The sequence below is a fragment of the Lagopus muta genome, chromosome 22 (assembly GCF_023343835.1).
Source record: "Lagopus muta isolate bLagMut1 chromosome 22, bLagMut1 primary, whole genome shotgun sequence".
Taxonomy (NCBI): Eukaryota; Metazoa; Chordata; class Aves; order Galliformes; family Phasianidae; genus Lagopus; species Lagopus muta.
In genome coordinates, this window is record NC_064454.1 from 4,704,572 (window position 1) to 4,728,858 (window position 24,287).

The 24,287-nt window shown below is 44.8% G+C and overlaps 1 protein-coding gene across 8 annotated transcripts in view; it reads right to left on the minus strand.

The window, feature by feature from the left end:
• CADM1 (cell adhesion molecule 1) overlaps positions 1 to 24,287 on the minus strand; it is a 158,704-nt gene that overhangs the window by 46,198 nt on the left and 88,219 nt on the right. For all 8 annotated transcript variants that reach the window (XM_048968563.1, XM_048968562.1, XM_048968566.1 and 5 more), the window contains exons 2-4: positions 5,722 to 5,868; positions 4,279 to 4,431; positions 1,351 to 1,488 (exon numbers count right to left, since the gene is read on the minus strand). In XM_048968563.1, coding sequence (XP_048824520.1) covers positions 1,351 to 1,488; positions 4,279 to 4,431; positions 5,722 to 5,868 — 438 coding nt within the window. The remainder of the gene's footprint in view (positions 1 to 1,350; positions 1,489 to 4,278; positions 4,432 to 5,721; positions 5,869 to 24,287) is intronic.

Genomic DNA, 24,287 nt, shown 5'->3' on the forward strand with positions numbered 1-24,287 from the left:
GCACAACACAGAACCAAGAAAGGAAAGAAGAGACAGGAGAGAGGATTTTGCCATGCCCTCTGCAATCACTTGCTGACAGTGTTCCTCCACTGTGCCTCCAAATACTCTTATCTGTGGCTTTTTATTTAAGAACCCAGATTGCACGGTCAGAATGTTAGGAGTAACTTGCAACAAAGGTCTTTCAAACACAAAAATATTTCAGGATAAATACATTTGAGTAAAACATGAGGAGAGCTGCAGAAAGTGACATCCCTTTATGCCTGGAGGAAAGGCTTCAATCTATTCTCAACCCAGTATTTCAGTTTCCTGACTTCTGTTTAAAAACATCCAAAGACTCCACAGGGTGAACTGGTATTTCAAGAAGCTACTACTCAGCCCAGCAGTCTTCCAAGCTAAAGCAAAGCTGGGATTCAATTGCCAACGCAAGAAAACTCAATCAAGAAGCTGGACAGGTCAGGCATGAAGGGTCAAAAACTATTGCACCACTGCCTGCCAGAATAGGAAAGAAAACCAAGAAAGAGATCATTTGAAGATCTGTGTAACGTTTAGATGACAACAGGTGCTGGAAATCAGTGGGGCACCACTTCAAGCAGCAGCAGGTTTGCATTCCACCTTTATCAGCATACGCTCAGCATGTGTCATACTCAGATGCTTGTAGGTGTTGTACTTAAATAGAGGATTTTATCTTGCCCTTGTAGGGGGGTTGCATTTAAAGTAATGAGTCTGGACTTCTGTAGAGAGCCCTTCACTGTCTCAGCACAAAGGTGTTGTCAACCAAGCTCACATCTACATGCAGACTTAAAACTAACAGCATGACACATGCAATCAGTGTCAGCAACTCGACTGTGCTAATACCAGGAACAACCAGGCTGAGGGGAGTAGGAGAAACACTTCTTGTATGAATATGCAACTGAACACAGGAAAAATACTCCATAAACAAAAGAGTGAGGTATGAAGATGAACTGAAAGTCAAAGCACAGCTCAAAGCACAGACAATCTTACTCATACCTAAAACAGGGCAGAAAAATACAAACAGGCAGAGAAATAAATTCTCCGTGCAGCTTTAGGGCTCCTCGAGGTCACCTGCAGTTACAGAAAGGCTCCAGATCCCTATACTTAAGTCTGGCAGGTAGGCAGAGGACAACATGAAGTTCAGCCCTTCTGTGTTAAAGGATAATTTATGTCTGCCCACATACTCCTTTGTTCCTGAGCTGGCGTTTAAAACAGCTTGCTTTCTTCTTGCTTTTTTTTTAAGGAGACAACAGAGAGCAAGCAGACAATGTTACATAAATCATTTCAGCATGTGAAAAGGAAAGAAAGAAAAAAAGGTGATTGGGAGGATGCACATACCAGTCAGCTCCTTGTTTCCTTTGAACCATCTGATGGTGGTTGCTGGTCTGCTGGCCATGGCAGTGCAGTTCAGCTCAATCTCTTCTCCCTCAACAGCGATTTCTTTCTGGATATCAATGACCAAATTGCGTGGTGGGACTAAAACGAAAGAGAAATAAAACAAAAACCAAAATCACAACACATGCTTGATGAAAAGGCAAGTAAGACGTTTTCTGATCCCTAACACAAGAGAAGAAAGACTTCTGAAAAACCCATAAAGCCTACTGGAGCAAACTAGCCACCAGCATTTACTTGATCTTTCAATCGATCAAGTCCTTTGATAGATGGTTTTGCAGTAATCAGAGTAAGCGCCTTCACTCTCCACCTAATAATCAGAGTGGTTTCACAAATTATCACTTATCAAATCCTTATCTTTCAGTTCTGCCTCCTACCAAGGCACCGCTCTGCAGAAGAGTCTGAATCTTCCACAGCATTCAGTTGTGTACGCTGCTATTTAAAAATACAGTTTGACTTCACGCACATTTCTTGACTTGTGCTGACAGGGAGAGGAAACACCAAGGCTGACATTTGGAAGCGCATTACTTACCACAGTTCTAACCTCGGAAGGCAATTTTTCTCTCCTGCTGTTCAGTTTCAAGTCTCAGCCTTCAGGAGTGGAAGCAGGCCAGCGACCATCAAGCTCATTGAAAATGCTCAAAAGGCAACGAGCACAGGAGCACATGGGACTGCAGTCACCAAACTAAACCCAAAAGCACCCCAGGAAGAGGAGACAGTCAACTGTGCATCCAGTGACCAACTCTTGCACTGCACAGCAGCCTCCTTAGGATGCCCATCCTCCCATCCTTAATTGCCCATCCTCCCCACTTTCCTCTACAGATCAAGAGTCTTGCATGAAACATAAGGCAGTAATATTCAGAAACAGGCCAGAGCTTCAGCCTGCAGCCTAACACAGAGTCGTGACAAACAAGCTTAACAGTGATGACACAGAAGCAAGGAGTCTCTCCCCATGGAAGCACCAGTAGCTGGAGAGTGAGAAAAAATGAACATCAAGAGTTCACGTGGCGTGGAGTTGCGCTCACAGGGAAAAAAAATGAGAACTTCCAAAGGAAACTCAACTTTGCTCTGATCGATGTGATTAAGCAACTGTATAGTTCAAATGTGACTAACGCGTTTTTCAGCTAATGAAGAACAAATATGTATAAATATCATCCAGATGATCAAATGGACTAATTAGTCACTTGTGGCTTTTCTGTAAGAAGAACAGAACAGACTACATATTGGAGATTTTCACATGTTCCAATTAAGCATGAATAAATCTACATATAGTCTCACTGAAGGCATTAAAGTTGCGGGGAAGAGGAGGGAAGAACATTACTGAAGGAAAGGAAAGCGTGAAGCTCTCTTCTAACACTGACTACAAAGAAGGATGCCTCAAAACTTTGCTCTGCTCGCCAAAGAGAGTATCATTAGAAGCAGATCAGCAAAACTACTCTGCGATAGGACTTAAAATATATAGGAGACTGAGTAATGACTAAGAGATCTTTGGTGGAGAATGAATCCCCAGGAGAACCGACGATGTACTGACATGGATAACTACTCCCCAGCCCCGTCCCATTTTTTCTCCTAATCGAGGAGTCAATAATATGGAAGAAAAGACAGACATGTTATCCTTGGCTTTGCACACCCTGTCTCGTAGTACAAATGTTAGCTAAGATAAACACTTCCCTCCTCAGCCTTCTAATAATAAACATCTATCTTTATTGCCTGCCCTGTGAACTATGGCTTTGCCTGAGCACGTGATGAAGGCTCACAGGAAAGGCTCACTGCTTTATGAATGCCAGGGAGAGGCAGGCACACACTGGTCATGCTGAACATCTAAAAAGAACTGAAGCAAAAGACCTACAAAAGAAAATAAATCAGACTTCTCCTTGAATTCTAAAGCCTAACGTGTGTTAAAAGGAAAACCACCAAAACCCAACTGCATTACATCTCCCATGCAGTCCCAGCTTACAGATGAATCAAGTAAATAGCATTATTTCAAGTTAAGTAGGGAAATTAAATACAACACAGTATTTTTGTTTAGGTGTGATTACTGAGAAAAGCTGGAATAGAGCTCCTCATCCACATGGAAACTGGAAACTATTAGAAGTTAAAAGCTGTTGATAAACCTAACAGCTGTAGTAGAACCGCTTATAAACATTATTTAAGCAACATATAGAAACGTAAGAACCAAATCTCATTAAATAAAAGGAGAAAGATTTAAACTAATCAGCAAGTGAGATCTCACATCATATCATCCTCCGTGATTCAGGTTCTCCTATTAATAGAATCTTAAAAGCCGCAGCTAATCTGCAGAACGAGCGCTAATAGCGTGAGCTGCTATTATTGGTAACCACAGCCTTACAGCTGCACATCCACCACAGCCCTGCAAAGCATCGAGAGAAGGCAAGGCAAGAGCTCAGTGTGACCCGCTGTGAACGTATTTTGGCTGGTGGGAATGGGAGGGATGAGACAGAATTAACTTCAACTCTTCAAACAGCAGTTCCTAAAGCAGTGAGCAACTTGAGGATGGGGAGCGAAAGACCTTATTTTCCATTAAGCATGAAAAAAAATTGCTACAATTAATAGGAAACTCGCTTCCCATTAGCTGGCTTTCCATTTCACTGGATAAGTCAACAGAGAAACATGCAAAACTTATGCATCTTCATATAGTAGGAGGTTCCTGAGCTACGCTGTTGGTAATAATTGCCCTTAAGGAATATCGCGGATGGGCAAAGATGCTGTCTGTCTTCATTATAATATCATCCTTCACATCCCCGAGTTTGGGAAGAAAATACTGAGTGTACGATCAGATCAGTCTGAACACTGAAAGCACAAAATTCATCAGCAATTAGAGAGGTTCGCCATGAGCACCCGTAGGGTCCTTACCAAGCACTGTGATGGTGGTGTAAATTTCCTGCGGGGGATCTGTGTAGAGCTGGCAGAAGTACCGTCCTTCATCAGAAATAGAGACGTTTGTCAGTGACACTCGGAGCTCGCTGTTGGAGAAATTCACCAGCTGAAACCTGCTGTCCTTCAGTGCTGTGGAGCAAAGGGATCGTCAGCGGCGACAGATGCAGAAGTCCCTCTTCCCAACACAAAGTCAAAAGTCTGCAGAGATCTGAGCAGCATCTAAAGCAGCTCCTGCCTGTAGCTGGAATCCTGCTCTTGAGTTACAGCTGGGATCTATCGAATGCTTCTGTTCTCAAATCGTTACCAAGAATCAACAGAAGTAAATCAGCCAGGCACAGCATCAAGGCTTAGTTTCAGAGGTGCCAATGGAGTAAGGCTGGGTGTTAGGAAAAACTTAATCTCCAAAAGAGTGGTTGGGCACTGGGATGGGCTGCACAGGGGGGTGGGGGGGTTGTCACCATCCCTGGGTGGGTTCTAGAACCATGGGGATGTGGCACTGGGGAATGTGGTGGGAATGGTGGGATGGGGATGTGAGAGATCTTTTCCAACCTCAATGATTCTATGGCTCAGACAGCTTAATGATGCAGAGGTAAACTGCTTATTGTGAAAATCCACTCCTATATGTCTGCATTTCAGACTGTGTGAAGCGAGTGAACCAGGGGCAGCATGAAAAATAAAAGAAGGAGGGAAAGGATAATTTAACATTTGTTTCCATGACCAGTAGCGGCTGTTTAGAAATCTGGAAACTGAATGTTTCAAATCTTACCAGCAAACACAGAGACCACAAATGTTAGCACAAGTGAAACAAGCCAGGCTCCACAGCCTGCCTGTAGACAGGGCACAAGGTGTTTCAGGAGAGAATGTGCTCTGCCAGACGTTCCTATAACACCCAGTACAATGTCCCAGTGTCTCTGGTCCCCGCTGTGACACTACAGACCATCTCAAACATCTCATTCCAGCTATGATGAGGTGGTATGGTCATGAGAGGAAAGAAAGCCAGGTTTGCTCAGCAGACCCCAAGGTGATGGGAGATTTTGCTTTGGCTATAATGAGGCAGAGATCGTCTTGAAAATTTCAGCTTTGCCACCAAACAGATTACCTCTGAGAACATTACACTGTCTCTGCTTTGCCCTGTTCAATTTGTTTGTGTCAGCTAAATATTTGGCACTCAATTGCAATTCACCCTGAATTACTACAATCAATTCCTATTGCAAAGAAGATGGTCTGACTTTTAAAGGGGTCCATCAAGGTTTCCATTAAGGAGAAAGATTATGATTGCCTGTCTGATCTGCCCTCTAAAGAATTGACTAAACTTTAAGTGTCCAACATAAAATTAGAAGATCTCAGCATATCCTTTATCCTAACTGCGAACAAAGTGCAGGAAAAGTTGTTACCAAATAATAAAAAAATGGAACTTACGTCTGAAATCTCTGAAATAAATCGTCTGTCTGTTGGGATTGAGGAGCTGAATCACGGAGTCGTCGCTGTTTTTGACTCGACAGCTGATGGTGGCAACGTCCCCCTCCACTACCGTCACATCTTCTGTTACCAGGTTCTGGCCATCACCTTAGGAAGGAAAGGAAGAGGAAATATGAAAATCATAAGCGACTTCTGAAAGTTTCATTTGGAATAATCAAGATGGCAACACCAGGAAATTTGAGGATGGATTTCCTCCTCTTGACCATCCTGAAAACAACTGAATTAAAGAGGAGTAATTGGAGAGAGGTCCATGATGGGAATAGTGGAAAAATGACTGCTATACAGCTAATTGCTTGCCAAATGACCACCGCACGGCCTCATTACAGAGATCTCTTGGAAAGAGTCCAGCGGAGGGCCACAAGGATGGTGAAGGGCCTGGAGCATCTCTCCTATGAAGAAAGGCTGAGTGAACTGGGTCTGTTCAGCCTTGAGAAAAGAAGGCTGAGAGGGGACCTGATCCAGGTCTATCAGTATCTAAGGTGTGGGGGGCAGAATGGCGAGGCCGGACTCTTTTCAGTGGTGAGTGGAGACAGGACAAGGGGAAACAGCCGGAAACTGCAGCATAGGAAGTTCTGCACCAATGTGCACAAGAACTTCTGTACAGTGAGGTGACGGAGCGCTGGAACAGGCTGCCAGGGAGGTGGTGGAGTCTCCTTCTCTGGAGATGTTCAAGACCTGCCTGGATGCCGACCTGTGCGACCTGCTGTAGGGAACCTGCTTTGGCAGGGGGTTGGACTCGATGAGCTCTGGAGGTCCCTTCCAACCCCTACAGTTCTGTGATTCTGTGATTACAGAGCAAACAAGTCACTTCATTCCCTCTATTTTAAATAATGACCAAAAATGATGAGCAGGGAAAAATCTCCCTGGACTTATCCACCTCTCCATGCCTTATTCCTCATACCAGTCCCAGGAACAGATGTTCCATGCCATATGCATGAGAACAGCAGAAATTTCCTTCCTCCTTTAAAAAGATGAATATTGTTAAATTACCTTAAAAGAAAAATCTGCTTTCAGAAGCATCTGTCCTTTGACTTCAGCAGATATGCTTTTGTGAACTGGTTTTCGCTTACTACATCTCATCAGTGGGTGCTATTAATGTCCAGAGGTGGGAAAGACGAACTCGATGCAATTATGCCGTGGGAGTCTTGTAATCATTTACAGGTCACCACCTCCAAACTCTCTCTCTAATGAATTGAATCATTGCATCAGATGCACATGGAGAAATCTGGTTCGCGTTATAAAGAATGCAGAGGACCTTGATTTGAAAAAAAAAGAAAAAGAAGCATTTTGCATTTCATGTTTTCCACATCTTCTACGTCAGGTTACAGCAAAGCAGAGCTCTGTTGGAGAGGGGAAGAGGAACCAAAGCCCCTCCTGTGGGCAGCTCACAGCCTGTCTGCCTTCTGCATGGACATGGGGAGAACCATAGTGCAGCTTCACTTGTAGAATCATAGAATCACCAAGGTTGGAAAAGACCTTCAAGATCATCCAGTCCAACCGTTCACCTATTCCCAGTAGCTCCCACTAAACCACGTCCCTCAACACAACATTCAGCCTTTCCTTGAACACCCCCAGGGTCGGTGATTCCACCACCTCCCTGGGCATCCATTCCAGTGCCAAGGAAGGTGGCCCAAGGAAGGGGGAGAAACTTTGAGACTTGAAACACCCAGAGATGGTTGTTATGCTCTGGTTTGTCTTTTTTCTTGCCTTCTCTCCACCTTTTTTTAGTGAGCTGCTACTGTACTGACCATGGTCAAACCTCTCGGGTCAGAAGATGAGCACCCAGCCACACAAATGTGCTACCAACAGTCCCACTATGATTTTCTTCAACGCTTCCAACCACGGCAGCACAAATGTTTGTCACATACAGCCTACCTAAGCAAAGCTAAGGGATGCAATAGCATCACTCACTTAGGAACTTATAGCACCGCTATACAAGACTTTACACCCAGCCAACTGGGTCTGATGCTGATCACAGACTGCTGTGGGTAGCACACCAACGACCAGAAGTGATCCTCAGCCCCCACCTGCCCACAGCCAGGCTCCAACAGAGGCTGTGCTGCAAGATTCCAGCAGCAGTGCAAGCCAAAATCAGGGCAACCTAATGGAGATGTGGTGTCCCTGTTCACTGCAGGGGAGTCAGACTTGATGGCCTTCAGAGGTCCCTTCTAACTCTAAGGATTCTATGATTCTATGATTCCATTCTATTCACCACTAACTGCTCCCAGGGAATGATTTTATCAAACCCATTCAAAACAAGGTTCTTGCACAAGGATCAGCTTGATATGTTCTCATAAATGCAATATTCGCTACAAATCATTAACAAAGCTATTAAGACTTGATTTCCATCTAAGCAATTACTGCGAGCATATTTTTTTACATTTACTTTAAAAGACTCAATCCTATTTTCAATTCATTAAACTGTTCCTTGCGTTTACTGAGTTTTACATCAGCTTGGAAGCCTATTTGAATTAATAAAAATTACAGTAGAAGTAATTTAGAAATAAATTATTTGAAGTTTAAGCCACTGAAGCTTTTCATGCTGGAATGCTGCTACGTTAAGCCTGCTGACTGATTGCTTTGGAAGTCCAGCATTGAGGTCCGGGCCGGCGTCAGGATCTGACTCAAGGAATATTTGCACACCCGCAGGCTTTGGGGTTAATGAGAGGCACAGGGCACACGAGGACAACACCCCACAGTCTGACACAGCCATCAGCTCAACCGTAGTTGATTTCTGTGTATTTATTCTGAACCAGAGGGCATCCCATCCGGCTGTTGTTTGCACAGATTCCTTTGCTCTGCTGACCTAAATTTGTTTGCTTAACTAACAGCACAAGGCAGTACGAGTTAAAGCTTTTGGTTATCTGCATTCACATCTGCTCCCAGTTACCAAGAACAGCATCAATTACAAACTTCAAATTAAATAAACATGCAGTGTGAAGCGAGAACTCTCTAGACCCATTTTCACTTAAACATTTCGGGAAGTTATTTGCTAATATTTACCAGCGCTATGCAAGCATTCCGGGGAGTATTACTTTCACCAAAATACAGACATTTAAAGCACCAGAACGTCTTTTAATGGCATATTTGGATAGAGAGAGGGAGAATCATAGCATGGCTCAGGTTGGAGAGGAGCTCAAAGCCCACCCAGTGCCACCCCGGCCGTGGGCAGGGCTGCCCCCCACCAGCTCAGGCTGCCCAGGGCCCCATCCCACCTGGCCTGGAGTGCCTGCAGGGATGGGGCACCCACAGCTTCTCAACATCTACAGCTTGTCAGTTTTTGAACTGTACAGACATCAAATGGAATCACAGAAAGAGAGTAAAAAAAAAAAGAAAATAAAAGAAAGAAAGAAAAAAAAGGAAGGCTACTATTGATAAAGAACTCTCCTCAGTGCTCTGTAACATAAGGGACAGACTCAAAGATCAGACTTCGTATTTCAAACCTGGGTAGGATTGATTAAATCTCAACTTTGCCCACATAATTCACTTCCCTTTGGGCTCTGTTTATAAGTTATGAAGAGAATCGAGCCTCTGTTTCCAGCAAGGTGTTTGAATCCCTTAGCATGCACACAAGGAGATCGAGCCTAGCATGAAAAAAGTGGAAGTGAAAAAACTGCAGCCATTTTCTGAAGTCATTAAGGCCATAGAAAAAGAGAACAAAAAATTGCAAATGAAAAACAGTTTTTTTAAGCCCTACCCACACTCAGCAGGCAATCTTTTTGCCTGTGCACACACATAACCTGTGCTCACAGGTAGGCAGTTCTTCAAAACATGCTTTCCTGGACTGAGCTTCTCATCGCTGCCTACACAAACTGGATGACTTACACTTGACGTAAGATGCAAGAATATTCTTGAGCTGAAGTGTAACACATTGCTTTTGAGAGAGGAAAACAGGAACGTGAGATGAGCCAGCTTGTGAGATGGGCTTCAGGGGGAACTGCTGTATGTGGAACTGCCCCATCCCTGCAGGCATTCAAGGCCAGGCTGGATGTGGCTCTGGGCAGCCTGGGCTGCTGGTTGGTGACCTGCACACAGCAGAGGGTTGGAACTGGATGAGCATTGTGCTCCTTTTCAACCCAGGCCATTCTATGATACACACGCATCATACATGTATAAAATTAATGAGCACATGGAATAACCAAAACAGATACAACGTAAGGGAAAGCAAAAAAATGCTCTGTGTGTCTCCTTTACTGTACAAAGCAATTCTTTGGCTGTGCAATGTAGAAAACCTACGGGAAGGAAGGACAAGGTGGAGGGAAGTAATGCACTCAGGGAAAGATTGTGGCTAGAAGCTAAACAATTTTTACACTTGTATTTCTGGATTAGACCACTGCAGTATTTGTTTCTTAGGCTGCAAAGAAAGAAGACTTTGAACAGCAAATTGTGTTAGAACAAGTTTCTCTTAGGTGGGCACAGTGCAGGGACCTTGGCTCATATGCAGTGGTCACATTGAAAATTAATTCTTTTTTCCACTTGCAGCACATCAGGATGGAGTGAAGAATCAGGGGGAGGAGATGGAAAGATGAGAAATACGTGCTTGTGAACATGCCTCTTCAATTCCCAACACAACACCAGCCACAGGTACTCATCATGGCTGATAGCACTGCTGATTCCATACACAGAAAACAGAAACGCTTTTCAAAAAAGAGTAATTTTCATGAAACCTCAACTATGTAAACTCACAGAATTCCTCTTAATAAATTGAGTCGAGGGAAAAAAAAACAACCAACCAACCAGAAACCTACATTGAAATATACGGAGTATTTGTTTGTGTCTTGGAGGAAAAACATGACATGATGATCAATCCACAGAATTAATGTAATTTTGATGTCAAAACTTATCAATTTCAGCTATCTAAGAAGAACGAAACGATTAAACAACCAACTAAGGGTTGAGAGAAGCATTGTAGAAGGGTTATAAACACCTTGCAATCTTCCTACATCAGAGGCTTTGTCTCCTTGTCACTGCTATTCCACCGAGCAGCTCCTGTGCTCTTCCCACCCATCACAAAGACCAGCATCCCCACAAAGCATCACAATCTGCCTCTTCAGAAAGACCACAGAAACCGAACAGGCATTCTGCAGCCATCAGATGCTATGGAGCAGCAAGGAGGAGGAAAACAAATCGCCACTGGCTTGGCGATTTGGCTTTAAGGAGATGGGACAGAAATGATGATGGCGTGCTGAAAGCAAGTTGCTGGAGCTCAGTGCATCTGGCCCTGCAGGCTGTTCTAACACAGAGCATCGTCACAGTCGAACTTTCGAGAAGAATGGACAATCCACACTAATTGTGTCGGCAACAAAAGGCAATTGCTTCCCACAGAGTTAATTTCATGACATCTTTTCATGCACAAGAGAATGGTAGCAATTTTAGATCGGGCTGTCTACAAAATTGTACGTGCACGTAAGAGCATGAGACACAGCTTATGGCACGTAGGGAAAATGTGCTCTAGGAACGAGTCCTAAGTCAGTGCCTTTGCACTGCTTTGCTCATGGAGGTGATGTGCACTAAGATTCACCATTCTGCCTCCACGATCAGCACAACTCCAGACTCAGACACTGACTGCACCAGCTTCAAGGGCACCTGTTAGTATTGACAGGCTGAGGGAGTGTAATTGCACTATTATTAGTCTCTTCGCATCTCCCAGTCCATTTTGTCTGCCAAAGAGAGATGCTGAAAGCCTTGCAAGTTAAAAGCTGCGAGTGACACAGCAGCAGGGCTGAGTGCTGGTGTGCAGCAGGCATCACCTTTGAGCACGCATCCATGGCACTAAGCTGGAGCATGCGACCTTGGCCAGAGACACCACATTGGAGCACATGTCCATTGCCAACAGAGACACCACGTTGGAGCACATGTCCATTGCCTACAGAGACACCATGTTGGAGCACATGTCCATTGCCTACAGAGACACCATGTTGGAGCACATGTCCATTGCCTGCAGAGACACCATGTTGGAGCACATGTCCATTGCCTACAGAGACACCATGTTGGAGCACGTGTCCATTGCCAATAGAGACACCACATTGGAGCACATGTCCACAGCCATCAGACTCCACAGTGGAGCATGTTTATGGCCACCAGACTCAACACTGGAGCACATGTCCATGACCACCAGATTCCACGTTGGAGCACGTATCCACAGCCATCAGACTCCGCACTGGAGCACTCATCCACGGCCACCACAGACACCACTTCAGAGCATGCTCAGCACCCATGGCCATCCCAAGCACCACGAAGGAGCATGTGTCTGCATCCACCACCATCACACAGAGCGGGGAGGTGGGAGATGGGCACAAGAGGTGCCCAGAGCTCACACTTATACCCTAGGAGAGCCCCCAGTGAGTGGAACACACTTTGCTCAAGGTACAGCTGTGAACAGATGACGACAATAACACTGAACAATACCACATTGTGAAAATTACTCATATTTCTGCTGAAGAAGCCAAGGGGTTTTGGCCTATAATGTGAGAAGAGCAATTTCTTAGCATAAAATTGGGCTTCTCAGCCCCACCAGCCCGCTGTGAGGGTCTGCTCACTTCAGCTGGCTGCCAGTTACTGATACCTTTCCACCCTGAAGTCTTCCTTTTGTGCCCAGGTAAAAATAATAATGGAAACCCTCCAAAGCCACAGAATCTGAAGCTGCACATGGATGTTTAGGAACAATTATTCTTCCAATTTCATTCTCAACCTTGAAGAAAAAAATTTATTTTCAACCAAGATTTACATCTAACATTTTGAAATAGCAACTTTCTTTTCTAATAAGATCTAATTACCACTTTCGTGACCTTCAGTCAAGTATCTCTGAGATTTTCCTGCATTCAAGTAGCTCTTACTGTCTCTTCAAAACCTCCTCTATGGCGAGCAACTATCTTAGCATGGCCAAAATGCAACTGTACCTCCTCTGGGAAAGAGCTCTTCAAAAAAAAAAAAGTACTGCTGGCAAACAAACAGAACTCTAGAAAATCTCATTTTCAAGTTTGTTTTGCTGTCATCTCCAATAAGCTGATGTGAAGTTGTGCTCTGTGTAAAATCCCCACGTACTGTGAGTGACAGCTACTTCAGAGCACAGCATCCACTGCAGCCTCAGAACCCAACGGAGCAGACGGCGCTCAAAGGAAACGGAGGAAATGGGATATAAGCATCTCCACTTCTGCGTCTGAAGTTCTGACTACAGCAAATTGATATGGTAATGCTCACGTTGCATTCATGTTTGCTTTCAAATTTTCATGCGTGTTATTCTTCCTCGACCAAAAAAAAAAAAAAAAGAAAAAAAAAAGCATGAATTAAAAAGGGTGGCTTTGATGAGGGGCGCTGATTTCCACGTCCATTCTGTCGCTGTGAGTTTTGGTAGCACCTGATGTGTTCACTGTGGAAGAGCACAAGCTAAAAAAGTTCTTCTGCGGTGGAAAAAAGGAGGTGGGGGATTCATATTCACAGAAACTATTCCCCAACTTCCAGTATCTGTAATAACACAGCTATTGCCTGTCACTAATGAAGCACATCAATTAAGGAACTACTTGGCATTAAGTACAATGCTTCTGTTTTTCCAGCTAGAGAACAATTCTTCGGTAAGGTTCATCATTTCTCAGGAGGTGAACTGAAAAAGATAGGGAGACCAGATGAAAGCTCCATACTAACTTATGAGAAGAGCCAGGGTCAGCCCTAAATGCAGCAATGCTGGGAGACGCCTTCTCTTCACCCACCTTCCATTGCGTTCCATTCACTCTGCTTGGTTTTCCAAGGGCTGCTTTGGTATTAGGAAGAATTTCTTCTCAGAAAGAGTGGTTGGGCATCAGCACAGGCTGCCCAGGGAGGTGGGGAGGTCATCATCCCTGGAGGTGTTCAAGGAAAGGGAAGGTGGAATATATAGGGCTATGGTCAGTGGGCAGTGATGGTGGATGGCTGGACTGGATGATCCCAGAGCTCTTCTCCAACCTTTATGATTCTATGACGCCCTTCTCTGATAGGCTCCATCACCCGATCTGCACACATTAATTTTGGATGACCAATAATCCAACTGGACTGCTGCAAGCCACGCCACCACCGGGCCTGGCCACCACAAATCTTCCCATTCTCTTATTCACTGTGAATTTCAGCAAGTTTCTCTGACATTTTCTGCAGGGACAAAAACACTTCCACCATTCAGCAAGCTATTTAATTTTCTTGTCATACGCTTTACTCAACCTCTGTAATTGCAGGAACCTATTTCCCTCTCTTCTCGATACATATTTTAACAAGTGTACACACGTGTGAATGCTTTCAGCACCTTTCATCGCTGATTCACCCAGCGAGGCACAGCACCCCTCTGCCCAGCTCTCACTGAGCCGCAGCCAACATTCCTCCACTGAAGTGCTTTCCTGGCTTCAGAGAGAATAAGCAAGATGGTGCTAAAAAAATTGCTTATTATGGAGAGCGTGTTTGTGTTAAGAATTACACACTTCAGGAAAATATACTGCGAATTTGAGTAAGTTGTGCAGAGCTATTAAATTTCTGGAGGAAAGGAAAAAAAAATACGCTATAGCCACCTTTAGTGCTTTTCTTGTTTAAAGAGTAAGAATAAAAGATGACAATAGCTCCAAACTGACACTGAGGGTTATATTTACTTTAAACATTTGTGAATTTCTGCATGATGAAATTGCATCGGGGAATTCTTTCTGCTGGCGTGCAACTGGAATGGTATAAAGATAGAAAACTGATTTGAAATACTGCTAAAGCAACATAGCTGGCTAAGTATTGTTAGTCCAAAGGCGAGCAGTCCCTTTGCTGAATCACTCTCCATCTGAATTATTAAATTTCTCAGCATTCTTTACTCCCAAAGCTGCTGGAAGAGCCCTGTTTCTGACTGGCTGCCCCAGCCCCAGGAGTTTTGGGAGCCCTGTTTGCAAAGGGAGTGTGGAGCACACTGTGCTGCTGCAGCACGGAGACATGGGATGGATCCAGGAGTGGGGCAGCAAACACAAGGGCCAGCCCAGCACCACCCCTGCAAAATACCTGCTTTGAGGTTAACGCATGTGGAGAGCATCAGTCTTTCATTCTGCACTACTTGCTAGGAACAACCAAGCAGTCCATAGCTCATGCAAACGACTGGGATCTTATATACTGCATTTGGGAATAAAACCCCTTTACCTATAATGAAAACCTACACACGTTTGGCTGAAGCATCTCTCAGCCCAAAGCATTTCCTGACTTGACCACGTCCGTCACCGCCCCACCAGCCTCCCCTCTCACTGCCTCCCATTACCAGCAACCACACCAGCTCAGATTTATCATCTGTCACCTGTGTTGGGATTAGATGTCATGCTTGTCTTTCTATTACTCAGATATTGATAGATAAAATTCCACGGCCATACACTGCCTGTCCCCTCAAAGGTTACCATCAGAGGATGCTCAGAATCAATACAGATCTTATCTGCCACTGCCTTCGGTGGGGCTCTGCAAACAAGGCTCACGGGAACGCAGCACACAGGAATCCGTCATGGCTCTCAGGATTAATGCAGCTTGTTGCAACACAGCCCGTTGTTCCACAGATCTGTTTCTTCTCATTCCACGTTTCTAACCAAATCAAGTCTCGTAAGAGAACATAATTTACAGCAATCGCCAGAAATTCTGCCTTTCTGAATATGACCACGCAGAGCAAGAACCCTACCAGTCACTCTCACCACAATGATGGCTAAAAGCACAATTTATATGTTTTGCTGCCACGGCTAAGTTGGAAAGCTGCTAGCTGTATTTTTCCTCTTTCAGAACTCATTTCTTACCTCATCTGGCAGCTCACGTATATAAATGGTGTTGATACTGCAGCCTTTTCTTTATCTATATTTACAGGTAGGGATGCTTTGCCCTGTTTAACTAACACAGCACAAGAGCAGCTTTCAGGAACAGGCCAATCTTTTCCTTCTATTCTGGAAATAGACAGTACACTGCAAAACAATAAAAGGTCACTTATTAAACCATTGCTTTGCACTGCTAAGGTCAGGGGTTTATCACAGCACTGCAGAGCCGAAGGACATCTGTGCAGCAGCAGTCCTCAGCTGCAGCACATCACACACACAGCCTCCAACCTCAGCCATCCTACAGCTCTACGATTTACAGGATGTTGCTGCAAGTTACTTGTGATGGAGCAGCTTCATCCAGTTTAGGGTCACAAAAATACGTAGGAAAAAATACAATAAAAGATGCAAAAAAAACATGAAGCTTCCTTCCAGGGGAAAAAAGTAAACCACTGTGGACAGAATGGGAGCAGAGAGAGGAGCTCAGAGCAGAAAGCAAGCCAAGATGCTGCAAAGAATTGACTTCCTATTTTAGGTTAGCATTTCTTGTACATGGGTATTATGAGGAAGGAAGCACTCTCAGGGAGCCTTACCAATAACTCAGGATGGAGAAACACAGGTCTGGTCTGCAAGCAGCTGTGGTTTGGCTTTAGAGGCTGAAGGACTGTTGAGCACTGAGCCACACTGCAGCACAGCCACACTGCTCTGCCTTGTGCAAAGAGACAAACACCCAATTAAAAATCACTCACTGAGTAGGGAAAAGGAAATTAGGGAACGTTTTTGTTTTTACCAAAGAGGAAAAAGCTCTATGAAACCACACGATCTCAAACAGCAATGTGGGTTATTCAGTTCTGCGTGCCCAAGTCCTGGCTCCAAGATGCTTTCAATCACAAACACAGCAGTTTAGAAACAGTGAGGGCTTCAGATGACAGGAGCTGCTCGATTCACGCTGCCACCACTCATCATTCCTCAAAGGCTGCACTGTGGAAAAGAACCAGAAAGTGCAGGTACTGGTGAGGCAGGACGTGGAAGTCACCTGCTGCTTGAGCAGGAGCAGCTGGTCACCCCTGAGTGGTGCCTGCTGGCCCCTAAATGGGGCTGTCATGTGGAAAAGGGAGAAGCGAAGAGAGTGGGTGTGAAAGCAAAAACGAAAGCAAAGGGCAAAGCTGTGCAGAGCCTCAAAAGAAATGCACTGCGTGCACCTGTCACAAGTTCTGCGCACGCATTCCTCCAGCTCTGCTGTCACCATTGCAAGACATCATCCGTCAAGGACACCGCCTGAGAACCAGCAATCCACTCGTGCTACCAAAGAGAGATGTTCAGAGGCAGCATTGGCAAGGGAGATGTAGTTTGACAACATAAGATGGTCCCAGCAGAATGCTGCCTCCATCCAGTATGTTTAAATAATACTCAATTAGGATCAACATTCATTTATTATTAATGCTGTTCTAATACAGAATTTCTTATCTGCTTTTTATCTTCCAGCTACACCGCTACCAAGGACACACAGAGCCTAGATCTAAGGAAGGAGACCTTGATTAATCCAGAGTTTAAAATACACAGATACTCCTGCACCTGCTCTGACTTGTGCTATGAGGAATGGGGCTCTGACGGCGTACAGCAGGTTGCTGCAGGTAGCAAAAGGAAGCATTAATAAAATATTCCGTTTTCACAGACAACGAGTGCATTCAGTGCATTTGTGTTATTAGAACAGCGTTGTTGAGCAGCACAACCTGCCTTGCCTTCAGTCCTGCTTCTGTCACAAAGCTGTAAAATCCACACTGAAATCCCAAGTCCAGGAGGAAGCAACATGCCTGCAGGGGTGCCAGCTTCATTGTCACCTCCATTTGTGCACTGTGCAGGTTGGCAGCGGCCCCATGGCCGTACCCTAGGCCACTGAAGCTATGCTCCCAACAGCACACATCACCTACAGGGCACAGCAAGGTCTGTTTCGGTGCCATGTCTTCCCCATGCAGCCAAGGATGCCTGTATGGGTGCAGGACAAGCAGAGGTTAACCTTCCACCTGTGAGGTTGTCTTTGTGATTTTCAGGTGTTCTATTGTCACTCTCAGAATCCATTTCTCAATGCACTCAATTATTAGATGCTACATGACCCACACCCCAACAAAAAGCCAACACAGAATGATGGGATTTTCCAATAACGAGGAAAACTGTTTTAAGACAGATGATGGGAACCATTTTATTCTAACGAGCAGATAATTCTTCTATTCATACCTATAACCCACTTCTCACAGATTTTTAATATCCATAATATTTTACTGTCAGTAGCATCTGTCACAATGTGCAGCTTAATAATCTCTTCTAAATCCAAGAAATCTTTATTTCCATGAAGTATCTGAGATGAATTTTGATCAACAGCTTGATCTCCTCCATAAGAAAGGATCTCCCTTAACTGTGTGCGCATGTAATCTAAAGCTGTTCTCGAATCTTTAGTTCTGTCACTGCAAAAGGCGAGAATTAAACGACAAAATTAGTAACAAATGTGCAAGCCTGCAGAAAATGTCCTGAGGCACAATGGGATAATAGATGATAAATTGGAACACGGTGCTTTCCGCGAGGTATTCTGGCCAATTCCCATCCTCTAAGATAGACTTAAACCACAGCGCTTTATCGGCTGTGCTGTACACAGGAGTTATTTTGTAAGATTTGAAGCAAACACCCCCAGAACTTTTATCCACAAAACGAGAGAGCTAAAATATCCACCAACCTGAGCAACTGTAAGCTTATGCATCTAAACCGCATTTCCATGTACAAACACATCAAACATCGAATGCAAAAGGATGAGTTCTTCCAGGGATTAAATTAAGTTTGTATTTCACCCTTTGAAGTTAATACACAGCTTGAAATCATGGGAGAAGAGCTGATCTCAATTCACACCGCAATAGCAAAGCAACTCAAGTTGATAACGCGCCTTATCTGCCTACTCTTCATGTTCTCTTTGGACAAACAAGAGTAAGCACTCCAGTGTCATGGCTTTGCATTGCAGTCCCATCACGTCTGCAGGCAGGGAGCAGCTCTCAGTGCACTGAGCAGGGCTGCAGCTCAGCACTGCCTGCATCTGCTGCCCCACAGCCATCGATGGGACCGCCAGGCCCAGCGCTGACACCATCACTGACCTCTGCAGAAGGCACCCAAGAAATCCAGGATGGGCAACGTGGAGGCGAATGCTTGTCCCTGAGGATGCTGAACGTTTACCTTCCAGGGAGGTGGATGGATGGGCCCAGAGAGCGGTAGCGAATGGAGTGCCCCATCCCTGCAGGCACTCAATGATGGGGCCCTGGGCAGCCTGAGCTGGTGGGGGGCAGCCCTGCCCATGGCTGGGGGTGGCACTGGGTGGGCTTTACACTTCTAATTAGTCATTGCTATAAGTAGCATTGCTTGCATTGCCTTCACTTAATAACTGCTTACAAAAGAGCTGAGAAACTTCCTGCTTCATCTCTGCTGAAGTTCTGCTGCTGCTTTTCAGCGCTTGGGAAATCCAGTCCTAAGAGCCACGGGTCACTTCAATATCTGCACATCACAGTTTGATGCGGGCATTGTGCTTAGGGGATTTTTGCCTTTATTTTTTTTTTCCTCGTTTTCCCCTGAAGGAAGAGATTAGAGACAACATCTTTCATGACACAGAAAGAATGACAGACACTATCAGCCACACAACCCCCCTCGCCCCCCCCAAAAAAGGGAGAAAGAAGTCTCAGCATTACAATCAAAGCGAGAACGCCTTCCTGCATCTACTCCAAAAAAAGGATAAAAAGGTATATAATAACAAAAGCCTTTAGTCTGGATTCCAGATCAGACACAATGATGAATGCTAGCCTAAAGGGCAACATATTTGTAAGTTTTAAGTCTCTTGCTACACCAACTGTCCTGATTCATCCCTGTGATAAAGGCAGTTCTGAGAGCTATTTTACCATATTTATTATTTCACAGGAGAGGGAGAACACATGTGGAAGCAGCCCTCAGTCTGCCACCCATCAGGTTTATAAATGGCAGCAAAAGACCAATGCCAGTGTCTTTAAGCATTAATCTACTTGCTATGGAATCTGCAGGTCCCTCTGTCAGCCCACACCCAGCGCCTCTCTCAAGTCAAGGGGAAAAACAAACTATAAAAAATACACATAGGAAAGGACAATGCATGCTTTTTTTTCTCCCCCCCTCTATCTATGGGACTTGCTTTCAGTACACCCCCCGTGACTGAACCAAAAAGGGGAGATGCTCAGAGGGTGGTGAGGCACTGGCACAGGTTGCCCAAGGAGGCTGTGGATGCCCCATCCCTGCAGGCATTCAAGGCCAGGCTGGATGTGGCTCTGGGCAGCCTGGGCTGCTGGTTGGCGACCTGCACACAGCAAGGGTTGGAACTGGATGAGCACTGTGGGCCTTTGCAACCCAGGCCATTCTTTGGTTCTGTGCTCCTGAGCACATCGCTGTGTTCAGATGTTGTTCTATGGGATGCGGTTTAGTGGGGAAACACTGGTAGGTGGGTGGTTGGACCAGATGATCTCAGAGATCTCTTTCAACCTCAGTGATTGTGATTCTGTCATTCTATAACTACATCAGCCCTATCCCCTCCGCTGCCTCTGGACTTACAGCAATGATGCAGCACTTACAGAAACAATACAGAAATGAGGAGAAAGGGAACATTTCTGCTTGCTTGGCACCTCCATGCAGCAGTGAGCAGTTCCAACAACAGGAGTCCACCCGTTTGGAATTCACAAGCACTTGTATCAAACGTGTGGCAATTCCTATCACATATTAAAAGTTGTGGCTGCCTTTTAAAAATAGATTGTATTTAGTTTTTAATTAAGTCTTCGTCTTCCTTTGAAAAACAACACAGGCCTTGAGGTTTAGATTGTCGTTTTAAACAAAAGTAAAGTGGTAAATGCCTTTTACATGCAACACCATTAGATATAATTAAGCAGTGGGTAAAGCATACATCGTGCTATAAATGTCATTTAGTTTTACAGTTAAACTCATCAACATTTATCAAAACACTGCCTCGAGAAAGAACGAGACAGCTACAGCTAGTGACTTCAATTCACTGCTTCTTTGAAGCAGCACGCTGCGAGGCAAAACCACAGCAAAAAAAAAAAATAAAAAAATCAGCCTTCACATTTCATATTTTCATCTTTTTGACTGTAATGTTAATTTTCTGCTACGTTCCCATGCGTAGTGGGATGGTTTATCCATCGCCTGCTGAAGTCAGAGTGCAACTGGAGCTGCTAAAGGAATGAGAGCTGTGGGGTTGAGGACAGTGCTGGGGATGGGGGAGAGCAAGGAAAGGGGTCAGGGTTATGTCTTTACTGAACTGTTTGCAATGGAAGCACCGCCAGCTGCCACGTCTGCTGCTGTTCTTACAAACCACTGTGAAAAGAGGAACAACTCCTTACCGGGCTTTGCAGGCGCTCAGCAGTGCTGTGGAACGTGGCAGTACCTCAGCACCACCCTCCAGCATCACCTGCTCTGATTCTTCCAGGTTACACCTCTCCAGCTGCCAATGCTGAATGCAGTGTAAATCCAAAACAAAGAGCCAAAGGCCTCTGAGCTGGTGGCAGCTCAGGAATCCTGCTCACAGAACATGAAATGTGGAGCAGAAACAGATGCACAGTGCCACCACTGTGTCCCTGCCCACCTGGACAATGTGACCATCACCTCTACAGTGACCATACAACTGCCATCAGCTGAGATAAATGCCATTTGTGTGTGTGTGTTTGTGTGGCTGCTTTCTGGGAATGAACCATCAAAGGAAGAAAAAAAAATACAAGCAGAGTGCATTACAAGATGCTGGCGTGCCTGTTGCATGTTAAAAGCTTAAAGAACTTCTAAAATTTGTTTTAAATTTTCTCTTTTCTTCTCATACAACAGCATGCAAATGGAGACCACTAGAAGTAATTTTCAATTTGCAGATGACATGCACATGGTAAACATCAGTGGGTACCAGGATAGCAGGCACAGAACTGACTGCCAACTGCATCAAGCTCTGACTTCAGATATTAAGGCAACCCAGATTTGAAATGGATGTGTTTCATGATCAGCCATCATTAAAAAAATTACACCGTTGTCCTATCTTAGAAATAGCAAGGAATATTGTCAGGCTGCCCAGAGAGCTGTTGGTGCCCCATCCCTGCAGGCACTCAAGGCCAGGTGGGATGGGACCCTGGGCAGCCTGAGCTGGTGGGGGGCAGCCCTGCCCATGGCCAGGGGTGGCACTGGGTGATGCTTAAGGTCCCTTCCAAGCTGAGCCACTCTACAGTCCCACACCGATTGCTGGAAATATGCATTAATTCCCCACTTCCCCAGACTGTAAATGTGTGATTTGAGATCATGGAGATTCTCTCCCTTTCCCCTCCGCCCTCCTGTGCTGCTGGGAGGGCTCCGTGCTGCTGTCTGCTTCCCACCCGTAAGCGATGCTGGTGTTGGCAAGGCAACAGACTGCAGACTTCTAGGAAGTTACAGCGCGTGCACAGAGGGGAGGGAAGGACACAAGCAGTTTGGGAAACCGCTGCCTTAATGGTGCTCCCCAATGCCCACTGGTGGCACCAATGCTGTGCTGGCTCCCTCGGTGCTTGTGGATGGGACACTGGGTGCCGAGCACCCTACTGGGATGCAGATGAAGCCAACTTCAGCCCCAACTTTCTTTCAGCAGAGATCTCCGAAATGGATAGCACATCCTTGCACCAATCCTTTGGGTCACCTTCTTTGTGTGCTAATAAAGAGAGACCACTCCACTGAAAATCTATCTTCTTAACTGCTTGAAACTGAATTTAAAATGCCCGTGTGCACTGCTCCTATCTGCTCACTATGCTGAGTTTCTCCTTTGGCCTTATGATAAAAGAACGCAGGAAATTAGAACCAACTTTCCCCCAGCCCCGGAAAAGAGAATTAATTACTGTGAGCACAAAGTCAGCACTACTCCAATAAACCAATGCAATCCATTCAAGCAACAAATAGCAAGGGAAAAAAATCTTAGAGGTTTGACACCTTGCTACAGCCATTCACAGGACATGGATATTACACAACAGCTGTGCTTCAGACTATCACAAAGCCAACATTCTCTCTACCGTTATTAGAATTAAATAAAGCTTCACTTTCCACACATATGTTTAGCACTGCTGCACACTCATAGTGTGCAAATGAGGCTTTGCATTGGTAAGCAGCGTTTTTTTTTAAAGGACAAATGATCATTTTTCTTACACTTTTGGAAAATCAGCCATTTTTCAAAGCTTGAACAGCATGCAGGTAGGTTCAAAGTTGGGCATATTCCCAGGAACCCAACTAGATGGCATTGCTTTTGTACCCCAGCCAAAACGAGCCAATCAGACCACCTGCATTAATAAAATTTTACTTAACAAACCCTCTATGTCCCAGATAAGGTTGATCAAAACAACCTTTTTTCTTCTTTTAAATCCAGAAAGGCCAACTTTCCAATAACGACAACAAACCGCATGATACATCACATTGTTGGAGCTGCAAGCTAAGTGCAATCCATAGTAGGGATTCTTCCAGCAAGTCACCAGAATTACAGCCTGGATCGATATTTTAAAAGCAGTTGATAAACTTTAAGATGGCTTTTGCTTCAATGCCTCGATGGGAGGCTCTTTTGTTCTTTTAAACCCACCTACCTTGAGAAAAACTACACAACACTTAGGAGTAGATGACAAACCAACGTTAACGACGCCAGCCATGCAGGTTAGCTGTCAGCTGGCGCAGCTCCACAGCACCATCAATCACCCCATCGTTGCGAGGCGTTCCATGAATTCCACCTACAGAGCCAGGCCAACAACTCGCCCACACTGGAGCACCAACATCCCTCCTGCACCAGCACAGCTCACCTCAACAGCCAGCTCGCTCGGTTGCTGCTTGAAACTCATTACCATGGAATAAAGATTCTGTGAATGGAATTTATTAAGCTCGGTTGATGAGATAAAACACTCAGGTTTTGTAGAGAAACACTCTGACACAGACGCCATATGCTTAACATCAAAAACGAGCTGGGTTACTTCAACCAGGAAAATTTCGTTTTTCTACTGCATACATTTAATTCGGTAGCAGCTCATCTTCCTGTCACAACCCTGAATAAGGGAATCTAAACAGCACGCCTGGAAATGGATCAACGAACATGTGCTTTTCTCTGGTTTGGGATGAATTATCCCTTGCATGCTACCCAGAGACAGCCATGAGCATCCCTTACAGTTTGATGAATGGCTTTTTAGTTTAGGTTGCATTATGAGAACAAAACAAACGATCATGAATCATAAGATTTTATGGGGATGTTGTTTCTTATAATTTCTTAAAAGAAAAAGAAAAAAAACAAAGGAATTACATTCTGCTCATTCTGCTCATTAACAAACCCTCCTGTAAAAAGCTAAGGATTTTGAGGATGTACAACAAGCAGATTACATGGAGGTAACGTGGGGGACAATGGATAATGACTTAAGTCAAATTCTATTTCAATATGCCCAAAGAAACAATAGTGTAACCTAACAGGGGTAGGGAATTGGAAAAGAAGGAAATTTAGCTGCCACTCTCCTCATTTCAATCTGAAAGGCCATATAATTAATTAAGCTCGTCACTTTCTCTTGCAACTGCCAGGCAGTGCTTCAGAGCACCTCCAAACCTCATCCTCAGCACTGCACTGGTGCCCATCATCACAGGAGCTCCTGAGCCACCTTCTGAACCAACACCCACAACACTGATGCTCATACGTAGCCCAAAGCA